Genomic DNA, 15594 nt, shown 5'->3' with positions numbered 1-15594 from the left:
GTACATTTAAGGTGGGCGTTACAGATAACGTCCCTAATAAAGTGTCATAATAATCATAAAGACTACTTAATAGCCGACCGTTTGCCTGCGGAGTGGCTTGAGGTCTTCTGGCAGTCGAGTGGTTGGCTTCTTGGTCGAGTGACAGCTTCTTGGTCGAGTGTCTTCAACCCGTCGAGTGGGATATATTCAAGTTGTTTGAAAGGTGACCTCCTCTAAGGATGTCCTATGGTAAGGCTCTTTAGGACGGGTCCGTGTCCCTACTGTAGGTACATGACTTCATCATACGGTGACGTGTTCGTGTGCAAACACAGACATGCACGGCCGACCTGCTAGCTGCTGCCTGTTGGGCTGGGCGCCCACGAAATCTATCTATCTGCGGCAGAGCGAGGGAGGGAGGCGGGAAGAGGATGAATTCGTGCAGCCAGCCACGGCATCTAGCTCTATCCATAGACGTACGCAACTGGCAGCTGGCTGCATGCATGCGAGATGGAGCTAGCGTGCGCGGTGTCAGCGACAGTGCGGCCGGGCAAGGAGAAAAGCTGCCGCCGCGCGCCACGACGACGACGGCCTGAGCTGGGCCGGCCAGACGATCACCTGCTGCCGCTGCTCAATCCCATCCTCCATCCCTCCAGTCCAGACCATCACCTGTTGCCACATATGAAACGCCAAAGGCAATGTCGTTTCCATATAGGACAGAAACGTCAAGCGGTTGGCGTTTCCTTATGGAGAAGCAACGCGAGATACCTCGGCGTTTTTAAACGCCGAGGTCTATGACGTTTTTAAAAGGGTCAGATCGTGAAATACTTTCATATCGAGTTTAGTTTGTGACAAAGATCGCCGAGAAGGTCAGTGATTTCGTCTTGTGTGCATGCATGTCTTTAATTATGTGATATAACGAGGAAAAGAAAATCGCCACTCTATGATTTTTCAGAGAATTTTACACTAATCCTCTGAACAAATTTTTTGGCCGAACTACTACTGAAAGCACACGGGTAAGCTGGGCTGTGATGGGCCGGGCCAAGCAGGCTCGTTTCAGCCGGAAAAAAACCGGGCCCGCGTACACATCGGCATCTCCGGCGCCGCGGATTCCTTCTCCGTCCGTCCTTTCGTCGCGGCGCATCCGATGGGGAAACGCGGACATAGACTGGCTTGAGTTTTTCAGGACCGGAAACCCAGAGCCACTGGAGACAATGCTCTCGCCGCCGCCGGCGCCCGCCGCTCTGCCCCCTAGGTCTGCAGAACCCTAACCCTGTGTTTCTCCTCTTCCTGATGCAAGTTCGTGATCTGGTGGTTGATGGCGGCCATGAATGATCGATGCTGCCCGGCATGCCCCGAAATTATGTAGTCGAATTGTGCGATTGGACCTCCTGTTCATCTGACCCGAAAGAATTTTGCTAGTATTTTTCCGAAAGAATTTTGCTGGTGCTTGGTGTTCTCGATCTCAAAAACACTTGGAAATTGGATAGCTAGTTACCAAAAATTATGTGCAGAAGGAGGGGTCGACCAAAACCAATAATTATGCGATGAAAAGATTTGTTGCGAGTATGATACTCTCACTACTTGGTATGCTATTTTTTTTCGACAATACTGAGAGCATCTCCAACAACCGCGCAACGTGCGGCGTGTTAAAAAAGCATTTGCAGCGCGCTGTTCGTGACTTTTTACGCGGCGAGGAGCGCTTGCTCCAGCGGCCGCTGCAAAATTTAGCGCGCGCGATCCGCTCCAACAGACGCACTAAACTGTAGCGCACACGAGCAGCCGGCGCTTGCCATATGTGCGTTTTGGAGACGATGATGATATTTGAAACATGAAAACAAAGACATGGCATAGTTTAAAATCACCCAAACAAGTTCATGACATAAAAGTTCAAATTTCTGGCGACAACATAATCCAACCAAGTTCAAAATCCGAATGAAGTTCATGACAAAAGTTCAAACAAACGATACCGGTGCTTGGAGGAGCACCGGCGGAGGCGAAGCCAAAGCTCCCCGCGCAAGGGCTTGCGGCGGCAGCGGTGGAGGGGTCGCGGGTGTAGGAAGCGATGAGGGGGTGCTGGCGCGGCCGTCCATGGGCCAATTCGCCGGCGGCGGCACGGGCGGGGTAAAAGTGGCGCGGCGGAGAGAGTTCGGCACGAGCGCTCGAGTGTGCGGCGCGGAAGCGTGTGCACCAAATAAACGGCGCGCGATGGTGTTTCGGACTGCGCGCTGAACTATTTATGCCCCGCGCGCGGTTATTGAGCCTCCGCTGGAGCTCGCTTAGCGGTTGCGCGCGCGCTAAAAACTACAAATTTCGGGCACGGCGCTTATATAGCGCGGCTGTTGGAGATGCTCTGATGCTCAAGTCAGTAAATTATGAATCTCCCCCTGTTGGGTGAACTAGAGATATGCACATATTATGCTGTTGTACTCATGAAGTTGTTGGTTGTTTTGCTCAGGGCCGGTCCATACATATTTGGGGCCCTGAGGCAAGACGACAAAACGGGGCCCTTATGGACAAATAAAAATTCAGAATATATTGTATTTCGAAAGCAATTCAGTACGTAGCATATGATGGTCTTTGAACTAAAAAACACATACCACAGATTATTTATTTGTAACGGTCCAGAGAACTACATCATAATAGTATGGAAAAAATATAGTTCTACAAAAGATCGCTCATCTAAGTGCCACAAAGAGACCATCATCTCGCTCTTCTAAGTATGAAAACCTTGTCAATGTCTCCAACAAACTCAAAAATCTCCATAGCACGCAATGGCACATCAGATTCTGTTGAAGTCATTTGCCGTAGTTGTAATTTCGAGAAGAGATCATCTAATTCAGCATAACTATCAGAAAGTGTTTCTACAAATTTAGCACAACATTTGCGTAATTTAATATCATTCAATAACTTCAAGTCTTTTGAGCCAAGAAGCCAAATATACTTCTGAACACTTTAAGTTCTTCGAAAAACTACCGGTTCTAAAAAAAATGTCAATTGAACCTTTCTGAGATCCAACTAGTATCTCGCTAATTTTTTCACTTCCTTTTCTCACTGATAAACATTTTTTAGAAGACAAGTCACCAAACAATCATAGAAAAACAGCCAATACAGGAAACAAAAGCACCTGAATATGGGCATATGCATGGCTTGATGTCGAATTGTCGATGTAGCTTCCCAGATCTGCAAGGCTGCAACACTCGTTCCCGGTCCCATCTTCTCATCCCTGGATCCAATGAAGCTTTGAAGAACAGGCAACAGAAGAGTAGGAACTAGGAAGAGAAGAATTGGAGATGTCAAATGGAGCAATCGTAGGCGGAGAGCCGGGCTATTTAACAGCGAATCAAAAGAGTACATGATTAGGGGAAGGAGGTGGATGTACCATCTCTGATCCGGTGATGGCTCAAACGTCTACTTTGTGGGGAGCGTTGAGGATGCTGAGAGAGATGATTGAGGAAGGGAATAGCACCGTTGAACTCCATTAATGGATGCACGGGAGTGGAGCCTCAAATCTGGAAGTACGTGGGAGCGGCGGCGCTGTTCTCCGGGGTGGAGAATTTGGGGAGGAGCCGAGGAGACTGGAGACATGCAGCAGCCTAGCGAAGCGATTGATTCTTTCATATTTTTTTCCTAATACATATACTATACTAATACATGGGCCGGGTCCCCTACCTCCCAGGGGCCAGGGCGGTCGCCCCGTTGCCCCGGCCTATGGGCCGGCCCTGGTTTTGCTGTAGCTTATTGTAGCTTGTATACATCTTATTGCGGAAAAAGTTGATGCTCACTAAGATGAGCATCTTTGTTTGCCTTAGTCTGTAGTAATGTAGTAGTTATGTCTCTGATTCATAGTTTTAAATAGCCGGCTATAGCCCCGCTATAGCTCTGCTATAGCTGTTTGAGCATGTTGCCGCTAAATGATTTCATGTACAATTTGCCGCTATAGCCTTGCTATAGCCCGCTATAGCTTTTTTTAAAGGTTGCCGCTATATGCTATAGCCCGCTATTTAAAACACTAGTCTGATCTTGGATTTCTTGATTCTGATCTTTCTTTTCAAATTTTCTGTATGACAGAGAAGTTGCCGTTGTAGAGAAGCCATCTATTTTTTTTTTTTGCCATGGCTTGGGCTCAAACGACTCAGACTCATCTGGACGACAAGTTTGGGCAGATCTTGCGGACAGCCTGCTTCACCTAATCATTGTCCTCTTTAGCTCATTCCATGACTTCCTTGCTGTTAATAGCACCTGCCGCTCTTGGCGTGCTACAATTTCTTCCTTCCCACCCATATATCACTTCTCCTTCCCACCTCTCTTTGTCAACACAGGCCTTCATTATACTCGTCGGCATATGGGCGACTCCAATTCCTGCTACAACCCTTTATCTAACTACAAATGGCAGCTTCGTGATCCTGCGAAGACAAATTTATCCCTTCGTTGTTCAGCACCCCGACATACTCCATATTATGTGCGCTATTTGGGCTGCTCAGATGGGTATTTGATCTTGTACTGTGAGGAACAATGCTTCCTTGTCGATGTGTACACTAGTACTATGGTGAAGCCCCGTAAATTTCGACGCAGTGACAACTCTAAAATCTACTATGGCGTCATTACGGCTCCTCTCAGTTCGCCCAACTCGTGCCTCCTCCTTTTCTCGAGAAAGTATATGTTCCGGTGGCAAGTTGGAACAAAGACCTGGACGGTGCACCCTCTCGTTGCTGGACGCATTCATCAAATTGTGTCCTTGAAAGGTCAGATGTTGGCCATGGACTCTCTTATAAAGCTCAATACCATTTCCTTGGCACCTCAGCTTAGCATGCCGGAACTACCAGTTGTGTGGGGAGAGGACATGTTCGCTGGCTTGCTTAAAAAACCATGGTTGGTGGTCTGTGGTGACATGCTTCTCAAGGTTGACCTCTCAATACATGATCTCAAATTCTGCTTTCAAGCCTACCGCCTGGACTTATCAGTCAGACCCGCTAAGTGGGCGAAGATGAAGAAGTTGGGAAATTGGGCTCTCTTTCTTAGCCTTGATAGGAGGACCTCTACATTTTCTTGCTTGAACCCTGAAAGATGGGGCGGGAAGAGTAATTTCATTTACGTTCCGAGCAGATCCAAAGATTCCAACGAACCTTGGATTGAGGTAGAGCTTGGTCAGTTAATGTCCAGGAGATCCCATCCCATTTCATACATTCTCGGACGCAAAAGCAAGCAGCTGGAGAGCTTCTGGGTGCTACCCAGTTTGGTGTATGGTGTCAGCGAGTGAACCATCATCTTTGCTCTCATCGTGGAGTTTTGCCTGGTCTTGAGCATGCCTTGTCAACTGGTGTGTTTACTATTTAGTATCCCTTACAAAAATAGATGTAATCTCTATATTGTACTGCATTCAGCTAATAGTTTGGTTGGGTATTAATCCTGTATGCTGAACAACAAAGATTTACTGGACTTGCCTTCCAACCTGGAACATGTTTTGATACTGTCTGATCACATATTTATGTTTCTTGGTCTGCATCTTCTCTTATTTACTTCTCTGCTTTCTTACTGTGATCTTTCGTTTTTCAAAAAAAGAAAAGAACTCTTTCGATTTAATGGAATACACCAATTTCGTATAAACGATGGTTTCCTTCAGATAGATGCTCCTGAGATTTCATTCTTTCTCTCGATCTTATATACTCGGATCTGGGGTACACTCTTAAAAACATATAAATAACATGTTCTACATTCATGTAGCGACAAGCCGACAAGGTAATCTGAATTGCAACACTGATTTCTTTCTGCTGCATGCCAGAGTTTCACACATGACACAACTTGCCTATGAATATTAGCCTAGTACTTTTTTTTAAAATCCGGTTAGCACAAACGAAGCAGATGTTTTCTAACTTTTGTAAAGACAGATCTCCAAATAGAAGCTCGCAGAAGATGAAGCTTTACTATCTAGTCTGATGTGGTGCTGCATGTTGTACAGAAAATCAAGGTGTTAGTTTTGATGCAGCTTATTGCGATTGAAATGTATCGATTCTTTTCACTGCCAGGCCTTGAAGCATGCCATTTTGATCAAGAAGAAATTGCTTAGATCCTCGAATGACAGATATTACAAACCACCGCCGACAGGAAATGCACATGCTCCTATATATATGAACTTTTTTTGGGATATCAATTTCTGATGTATAGTAGCATCCTGGTTGCATGAGGGAAGGATAAATACTTTTTTGACATACAGTCATATCTGGAAACACAATATGCTTAGCTAAGGGCTTCCATGGGCCGCACGTGGAGGCCTCCTTGGGGCCTGTGCTCGACCACATAGGGCATGTGCGTCCCAAACACCTTGTCCCATGTCACAAAGAAGGGCTGCGAGAAGTTGTATCTGCCAGCGCGAGGCTGATGGTGGACGTCGTGGTACGCCGTGTTGTTCCAGAAGCAGAGGCGGAACACGTTCCCCGGCAGCCACAGGCCGCAGTGGTCGTCCACGCCCTTGACGGTACAGAGCGTGAAGAAGAAGATGGAGACACGGGGCGACATACCGGAGGCGAGGAAGGCGAGCGCCCCGCCGACGGTGTCGAGGAGGAGGCCCTCCACGGGGTGGTTGTACTGCGCGCCGAAGGCGTAGGGCACGACCAGGCGGTGGTGCCACGAGTGGACGTGCCGGTACAAGAACTTGTTGAGGTGCATGCATCGGTGCCACGCGTACTGCCACCCGTCCAGCACGGCCATGCCCACCGCGATCTGCATCGCTACCGTCAGGCACGTTGCCCAGGTCGTCCGCTGCGGTGCTTCGCCGGCGGCCGTCGCGGTGCTTTCGCCTCCAAGCTGTGCGTACGTACGTACACTATATGTTATGAATGTCTGCAGGTGCTTTCATGTGTGCAGAGTTCTCACATACCGTGAAAATGGCGGCGGCGACGGCGGCCTGCAGGAGCTGCTGGAGGAGGACGCCCTTGACGACGTCGCGCTTGGGCACGAGGTTCTTGCTGCGCTCCTCCTCCCTTGGGTGTAGCCTGTACTCGTCCATGGAGTGTCCAAGCGCCATGTACATGCCGGAGTAGACCCAGTAGGCAGCTATGGGGACGACAATGGCCAGCGCTTCATCAGAGAATACCAGCTCCATGTCACTGTTCGTTCTAGTAGTAGCTTTGCTAGCTTTTGCTAGCGGTGTCTGGTAGTACACTGGCGCTCTGGGTTTATATCGACCGATGAGAATGCTAGCTGGTTATACTCCCAACAGATTGCCTCGGTCATGGGACTCCGTTGTCAAGCTGTAATCATCGGACTCTTGAATTTTCTTTCAAATCTAGCAGTAGATTTTAGTAGATCTTGGCCATAGAAATTCTGTTGCTTTACCCAGACGTTCCACATACGGAATTTAGTCCAAAGTCGTTCAAGCAAGGCGTTCCATGGACATAGGAATTTATTTAGTCAAAAGTGGTTCAAGCTGGACGTGTTCCACATACGGAATTTAGCCAACATATCGGTCGTTCCATGCGTGGATTTTTAGTCATTTTTTTAGCATATAAGTACAAATACAAGCGTTCATACATACACGCATACACTCTCTCTATGAACGCACACACATATCCTACCTCTATGAGTACCTCCGAGATACAGAGCCAACATGTCATCTTAAAATTTACGAAGTCACCGTAGGCGCCTCGTCGTCGACATAAACGTCTCCTCCCACTGAAAACGTATCGTCGAAAATCCTAAAATAAATCTAAAAATAATGCGAGTACCAAGACTTGAACCCCGGTCAGCTAGGGATACCACTGTCTCTCTAATCATCCAACTACAGATTGGTTCGCTTGGATTTTAGTCGTTTAGTATAAGCTTGTGCGTGTCGATCCAAGGGAGAATTCCGGAAAACTCAAAACCTCATCTAACCTATAAATCTGGCTAGACTACCCACCATCCGGATGCATCCTGGTGCGCTACGCTCGTTCGGCCGCTCGATTCTTTTCCTGTGGCTCCATTTTGGCTGCAGGCGCGTGGTGAACCGTTCACTCTTTTTTAATTCACATTTCTTTCAGGAGTAGCTGCCAAATGGGCCTCATTATCTAAGATCCGGTGAATCAATTACTTGTTACGGTTACTAAGATGCGCGTCGTTCGGGCGATGAAGTGAGGCCTAGAAAATATCTTGTCACACTTCCTCTCTCTCCTCCCTGCCACCTCGTCTCCTCCTCTTCGTTGTGCGGTGGACAACACAGCTTCTTATGCTGTCGTCCGTCCACCCTGCCGCTCGTGGAAATAAAGCAAGACCAAGAACAAGGGAAGGGAGGACGTCGATGTGCATGCTGTTTTTTATATAAAAAAACAACCTCATATATTAATCAGCTTAAAATGTGCTTACAATCATTCATTACAGAATACGCCATGCATGTCGGAACACTGGAGTAAAGAAGACCGTCCGACCCTATTGTCAAAACTAAACTTGGCAATCGATGCGCATGCTGTTGGACTGAAAAGAATTCTTCAGTTTGTCATTACATGGCTGTCTTTTTGTAAGTGCCTGATGGTCCTCTGCCTTAAACTTGTGGACGACGATATCTCGGGTTCCTCGGCATGTTCACTGAGCACTTCTGTTTTAGTGTAATATGGCAATCGAAGTATCGAACCCTAGAGTATGAACACCTACTCGTTTTTACCGGGAGCAACGCATTTTAACCCTGCAGTATGAACGATTTAATCCCGACTAGAGTATGAACGATTTAATCCCCAACGCCTAAAGTGGCAAAGTCCTCAGCCCACAACTTTCCCCTCCTCGTTCTCTTCCTCCCGGATGTCTCTGTTCACAAGTTCAAAACCAAATACAGCAAATAGGAAGGCCATGGCCTCACTTACCATGCTTGTATGTTGGGTCATCTAGAATGAGAGAAACGCTAGTCTTTCGGAAGAAATCGACGCTGCCATACTACATTCTAAAACTCATCTATGAGGAGGCCAAGACGTGGCTCACCGCGGGGGCTAGGCATCTAAGCATCATCATGCTGCGAGAGTAGTCTTTTGCCTCTGTTTAAAAAAAAAACAAGTTCCTCCCGTGTTCTTGCTTCTTCATCACGAATCCCGTTATTGAGCACGAGAACCATGTCTCCTGCATTGCACCTGTTTGCCCTGGCTTGTCTTCTTGTTTCATCAGGTCAACAACATTCTTCGCTCTAGTTGTTTTTTAGGCCTGCTATAAACCTAGCAACCAATGGTGGAGCTTGATACGAATCTTGAGGGGGCTTATCAGAGTTGAGGGGGCGAAGAACATAAATTATGAATGAACTCTGAGAAATAATTGATATTCAAACCTAATAATTAGGGATAGTTTTTCTAGAGTAGGGAGGGTGGGGGGCAATGGCCCCCTTTGCCCCCCATGAAGCTCTGCCACTGCTAGCAACCAAATGTCCTCTCTTCTTTTCCCTACCTCTGTAAGACCAGAGCTTTCTTTTTTTGAACTGTGTAAGACTAGAGATTGGTAATTCTACAAATCCCTTTGCCATTGTGTGAGCAAATATTGGAGTCCTCAACTCACTGGCATAGGACCCTCCTAATGTTGTGGCCTCCTTTGAAGTTTCAGTTGGTCGATCAAGGACCACAACCAAGACGCTGGAGTTGCCTACGAATTTCACTCCGAAGGCCCCTGGTCCAGGGTATACCTCTGGACCCGCAACCAAGTTCGATGAACTACAAAGTTCACTACACCAGATGGAAGGGGAAAAACTCAAGCCCACAGTAAACCATTGTCTAATATCTTGATGCATGGAAAGAATATCCCGTAACAAGCATGCATATCTGACTGTTTGTTTTATTTTGCAGTCCTGGACTGTGACAGTACCTACTCAAAGTTCCGCACTCTGAGGTCTCCTACTTGCTGTTTATCCCGCTCAGCGTTTTACAGCGACACGCTTGTTACCTGCCCCAAATGCTCATGTGGCTGCCAAGATAACAGTACAAAACCAGGAACCTGTGTAGAGTAAGTTACATTTGACATAGCCCAAATAATAAAGTAGAATGAAGAGCCAACTTATTGTTTAGTTATCTGTGTGGAAATTATATGATGGCTATTTATGTTCTTGTGTGTTGTATTGATCTGACCCTCGTAGGGGTATACATAGAGTACATGAGAGAGGTGTGGGCTTGAAGTACAAGACAAGGTTTTTTTAAACCTATTTTATCTCTAATATCTCTAATAGATATTTATATTTTACTCTCCAATATTATCTCTAACATCCCCCCTAGTCGTATCTAGAGTGAAGCGAACGACTGCGACTGAACTTGAAGTCTTGTGCTTCTGTCTGCTTCTTCTTCGATGCGCCATCATCAACTGCGTCGGCACCTAGGCGGTGACCGCGTCATCTTCTGGTGCCTTCCTTGCCTATCCTCTATTCTCTCCCGCAGTCACAGACGCTGTTGACTGGAGTTGTTGTTGATGAGTTGCTATAGACCAAGTCATTAATGTCAATGTCAAAGTAGATGATCATGGTGATGTAGTAGTGGTCGAGAAAATCATGGTCGATGGTGTAGTCATCATGGATGATAGAGCCGCACAAAGCCTTAGGCGGAAAAAATGCGCTATGTTATAGATGACGGAGCTACAGTCATGGACGATGCACCTTGCGGATGTCAGAAGGTGCCATCGGCGATGAGTCCACCGGTTTTGCCAAGACCGAAGGAAACCCACCGAGCACACATTGGTTTTGCCAGAGCCGTGTGGCCGTGTAGGGGACGTCACTATAGTGACGCCGTGTCGATGCAGTCGTGGATGACGCGGTCGATGCCATCGTCGTGACGCGGTCATTGCCATCGTCATGGTCGTGTCTTGCAGAAAAGTCTGTAAGAGGACGCTAGGTGTCCATCTTGTGTACGGGGTGACGGCGGTGTGTTGACGATGATGGTGATGAAGACCTTGGCGATAAGTGTCAGCGATGGCGTCGCAGTGGCGTGCCGACGATAATGTGTCGCTTCAAGGCGTCTCTCGTGGAGATGAAGTGTCGATACTGTGTCGCGCTGGACAAGTCGACGAAGAATTGCATAGCTTTCCACACTGGCCTAGCATGTGGATGGTGCATGTGGTGCTAGCTTCTCGTAGATGTATTCGACCAAGTTTTTTCTTTTCTTGGGCGATGTAGTCATACGGCTCGGTGCTGTGGCGCGGGTCGGTGTAGATCGGTTTGGTGTGGTGCAGATCGGTCGGTGTAGTCGTTCGGCTCGGTGAAGAATTGTTGTTGGCCTTGGTCCTGCCTCGGCCTGGTGAAGTCGGACGTGTAGCCGCCATGTACGTTTGGGGTAGCTGCGGATCTTGTGGAACGGACTCTGGCGCATAAGCCTGAGGACCACTGTAGATCGGATCGAAATCTCTACATGAGAGCGACGCCCTCCCGTGATCGGACGCGCGTGTCCGCACAACGCCGGTCGACCCTGCAGAAGGGCCGTGGCTGGAGTCCACGGCTCATGCCATGCACGTATGCACGGCAGTCCGGCGTCCGCGTTGCCGGTCGACCCTGCAGAAGAGTCGTGGCTGGAGTCCAGAACTCATGCCATGCTCGTATGCATGTTCATGACGAAATAGGATTCCCCGCACTTTATATTATAAAGCACGAACAATCGATCACAAGGTAGCTGCCGGGACGAACGACACATCAAGCCTAAAAGAAAGAAGAAGAAGAAAAATGCCAACAACGGCAGCTAGCTCGACAAGCACGGATGGTCCGCCACCGCTGTGCCCTCCATCTACGTCCCACCAGTCGCCATGGCACCGGACCACCGCATACCAGACAACACGAATGCGACATCAACAACGCTGTTGCCCAGACAAGTCCTAGGGTTTCCCCCAGCACGTAGAGGGGACCGGGGGAAGGGTAGCACCGGCGCCCTTCAGGAAGGAATGGTGGCACCCACCGGCGTCACCGGGTCGGAGCCGGATGAACCGACAGGGATTTCTCCCACACCTCAATGCCCCGACACCCACTAGAACAAAGCCATGCCACCATCTTGCCACCCGCAAGCACGCGCCACCACGGTCTTGGACCCATCCACACTATCCCGCTGCGAACAACACCACAAGGTCAAGAGAGCAGAGGCAAGAAGCGCCCAGCTGGCACAGACTGAAGCGCCGAAGCCGATCAGAAGGGAACGGCCTCAACCGCCGTCGCGTTGAAGGCCACTGCCTCCAGCACGGACGCGGATTGACGACTAGTCGCTGCAGCCGAGGCAAACCAGGCCACCTAGGCCTGGCCGGGCCCATAACAGGACCGCAAACCTCGACCACCGCGCTGCTGCACACTAGCAACCGAGCCGCCACCCACCACCAGCCCGAAGCACCGCCACTGCCTCCCGAGAGCCACGCCGACGCCACGCCAGCCGCTGGCTCGCCCAGACCCATATGGGGCCCGAAGAGCCAGATCTGGGCCAAGCAGGCGTCGCTAGCCCGTGATGCCGCGCTGCCCCACTGCCAATGATGACACCACCGCCCGCAGCGGGGTCGCCGCCGCGCAGGACCGCCGCCGCCTGAAGGCACCGCTCAGAGCCGCTCCGTCCCGTGCTGGAGGAACCCTGAAAGGGGAAAGGCCAGGGGCCGCTCAGAGCCGCTCCGTCCCGTGCTGGAGGAATCCTGAAAGGGGAAAGGCCAGGGGCCGCCGCCGCCAGCGTCGCCCGGGCCAGGCCCATGGCGGGCGCCGGCTACAGTGGCGGGGAGATGGAGGAGAGAGGGGAGCGCTCGCGAAGGAAGGGGGAAGTGCGGTCGGTCGCCCGCGGGGGCGACGCAATTGCGATCAGCGAAGCTGACCGGTTCAGAGAGAGCATGTTCATCATGGCGAGTCAGTCCTGTGGCGAGTGCTTCCACACACGTATGCATGTGCACACGACCGTGTTTTTGCTGCTCGATGCATGCATGGGCTATGGAGTCGATAATGCCGCGGGCTCTTGGCGATGGACTGCCGCCGTGCGGCGCACGGCTGGACGGATTGTCGATGTAGAGCTCATGCGCACGTCGTCGTCCCTGGTCGGTGCAGACGAACTGGCCTTTAGCAACGCGGATGTCCACCTCGTGCCCCGTGCGTTGCCGTAGGGACGCACAACCCTGTACATTAACCTGATGCCGATTCTGCACAACTTTTCACAGGAATTAGCCCTGATCCTGGGATCTATTAGTGGCTAAATTGGATCTAATCTATAAAACTGAAAATTTTGAAATTGATCTAATCTAATCTATGGATCGGTTGCAGCGCCCCGGGAAGAAGAGATTAATCTCTCCAGGGCGGCGCGCCGCGGAAGGTGTGATTGTGACCAAGGATCGATGACGTTAGTCTAATGGCTCTTATACCATGTGGAAATTATATGATGGCTATTTGTGTTGTTGTGTGTTTTATTGATCTGTATATACAACACATGAGAGAGGGATAGTCTTGGAGTACAAGGCAAGGTTGTTTAAACCTATTTTATCTCTAATATCTCTAATAGATATTTATCTCTAACTCTCAAATATTATCCCTAACAATCTGACAGTGGATGCTGCACCCTTTCGGGGAAACTCACCTTATCTTAGTTCTGTCATGAATGGTCAAGACAAGAATGGCTTGACACCTCTAGTCCAATGCACTACTCATATGTGCCCAATAAGAGTTCATTGGCATGTGAAGGCTAACTACAAGGTGTAAGTGTGTACTGGAGAGCCAAGATCACAGTGACAAACTTCAACTACCGGATGAATTACTCGCAGTAGAACCTTATAGCTCAGCAGCATAATTTCAACAGCTTGACTAGCATTATCAGCTTGCTCTGAACCCTTATGGACTTATGCGTGAGCACCTCATCCCTGGACACTTGATATTTCTTGTGTGAATTTTTTTCGGCTATTGAGAAATCCTCTTATCGCAGATGACACCACTCTGCTATGGGGCATCAGGCACTGCAATGATTACCTCTTGACTGCTGGACCTGATGAATATGTTCAGTTTGAGCTACTATTCCTGAAGGACCCGTCGGCATTCACCTTGCGGGCAGGATGGGCCTTTCCAGGAAGAGTGTACTTCAATGGCGACAAGTGTGTGACGCCGCCTCCAGATGCGTACCGATGGCTGCCAAATACATCGAAATCAACCATGTCAGTTATCGTCCCATTGGTTCTTTGGATATTGCTAGCTAATCTCCCTACTTCTGAGAAGAATGAAGGTGCATCATTAAGACATGCTTCTAGTCTAGTTCAAGAGAAATCAGGGTGCCGCTTCATCCTGCGGAACTCGTCCATTATATTAAAATTTACTCATCACTTGTGTATAAAATTAACACTACATTGATACTATGGTATTTGCCCGGTAGCCTGCCCATTTGCATCACTATTGGTCAACCTTTTGGGCCTCAAACTACACAATTTGCTAATGTTGTTGGAACATTGGTGAGGATGCGACAAATGTCGAAGCATCAACAAAGGATATTATGTGGCATATATTTAATGGTATTATATGTCATGTTTGTGATGGTATCCACATTAGGGATATGAACGTGTATGGTTGTCAAGGCGTGATGCTTTGGCTTGGAACAGTGACTTCTTCATAAAAACAGGGGCGTCAATACAGGGTGACTTTAGTTTGGTGGTGCTTTTAAGCACATGGTCTAGAGCTCCGGAGTGAAAGCTCTAGGTCTTATCTACACTAGTGATTGCTGACAATGATCTGGCCCTTAGGTCTTATCTACACTAGTTGTTCCTGACAATGGTGATGTTCCACATCATACCCTTGTTAGAGGCATTGCCAGGAGTTTGTTCAGAATTATTCTTCAGGATGAAAACCCAAGATCTAGAGCTTGGATGCCTCTAAACTAGCCTTTACCTTGCCTTAGAAACATGGATGAGGCCTGGGATTTATAGGTGTTATAGTCAGTTACGACTGACCTAAGAGCTCGGATAGATCTCACCTTGCTCGCCAAGTTGATGAATTTTCTAGAAGGAGGACTATCGGCAGTCCACACCACGTACGTCCTGGTAGGCCGACTTCCTACCATGCGAGGTACCCCTTGTACGTTGTACCATCATTTACAGTCCTCTTTAATATTATCTAACTATGTATATTTTTTCAATGTTATTAAAGTCATTTCATGATGAGGGAGAGAAGGCGATCGCGTTTGGTCGTACTACCATCTAACTGAAGTCACCGATGATGCCAATCTGCCACCACATGTCGAGCAATCATCACAAAACAAAACACAACAAGGGCCTGATGTCGACCTAGCCACACAACTGAAATCTTGCTTACACAACACATGATGTTGAGTAGCACCTAAGGACACCGGTATCAAAACTAATCCCATGATGTCGAGAAGTGCCTAAGAACACTGCTATCGATACCACTCCGATGACGCGAAGAGTATGGACCTTCCTGAAGGAAATATGCCCTAGAGGCAATAATAAAGTTATTATTTATTTCCTTATATCATGATAAATGTTTATTATTCATGCTAGAATTGTATTAACCGGAAACATAATACATGTGTGAATACATAGACCAACAGAGTGTCACTAGTATGCCTCTACTTGACTAGCTCGTTAATCAAAGATGGTTATGTTTCCTGACCATGAACAAAGAGTTGTTATTTGATTAATGAGGTCACATCATTAGTTGAATGATCTGATTGACATGACCCATTCCAT

General features: G+C 48.4%; 2 protein-coding genes and 1 pseudogene across 2 annotated transcripts; 2 read left to right on the top strand and 1 right to left on the bottom strand.

Annotated features, from left to right (window-relative positions):
• The first annotated feature begins 1007 nt into the window (after positions 1-1007).
• LOC125518303 lies at positions 1008-5236 on the top strand. Its single transcript, XM_048683188.1, has 2 exons — positions 1008-1231; positions 4048-5236. The coding sequence occupies exons 1-2, from the start codon at positions 1008-1010 to the stop codon at positions 5234-5236; spliced, it is 1413 nt and encodes a 470-aa protein (XP_048539145.1).
• A 977-nt stretch (positions 5237-6213) lies between these two features.
• Positions 6214-7078, bottom strand: LOC125525532 (sphinganine C4-monooxygenase 2-like). Its single transcript, XM_048690537.1, has 3 exons — positions 6854-7078; positions 6406-6780; positions 6214-6351 (listed from the first exon to the last, which is right to left on the bottom strand). The coding sequence occupies exons 1-3, from the start codon at positions 7076-7078 to the stop codon at positions 6214-6216; spliced, it is 738 nt and encodes a 245-aa protein (XP_048546494.1).
• Positions 7079-8745: 1667 nt separating this feature from the next.
• Positions 8746-14245, top strand: LOC125518302 (annotated as a pseudogene).
• The last annotated feature ends 1349 nt before the right edge of the window (positions 14246-15594 follow it).

This window comes from Triticum urartu, chromosome 7 (assembly GCF_003073215.2).
Source record: "Triticum urartu cultivar G1812 chromosome 7, Tu2.1, whole genome shotgun sequence".
NCBI lineage: Eukaryota > Viridiplantae > Streptophyta > Magnoliopsida > Poales > Poaceae > Triticum > Triticum urartu.
Note: the sequence above shows the minus strand (reverse complement) of the source record. Positions and strands in the feature narration are given on the sequence as shown.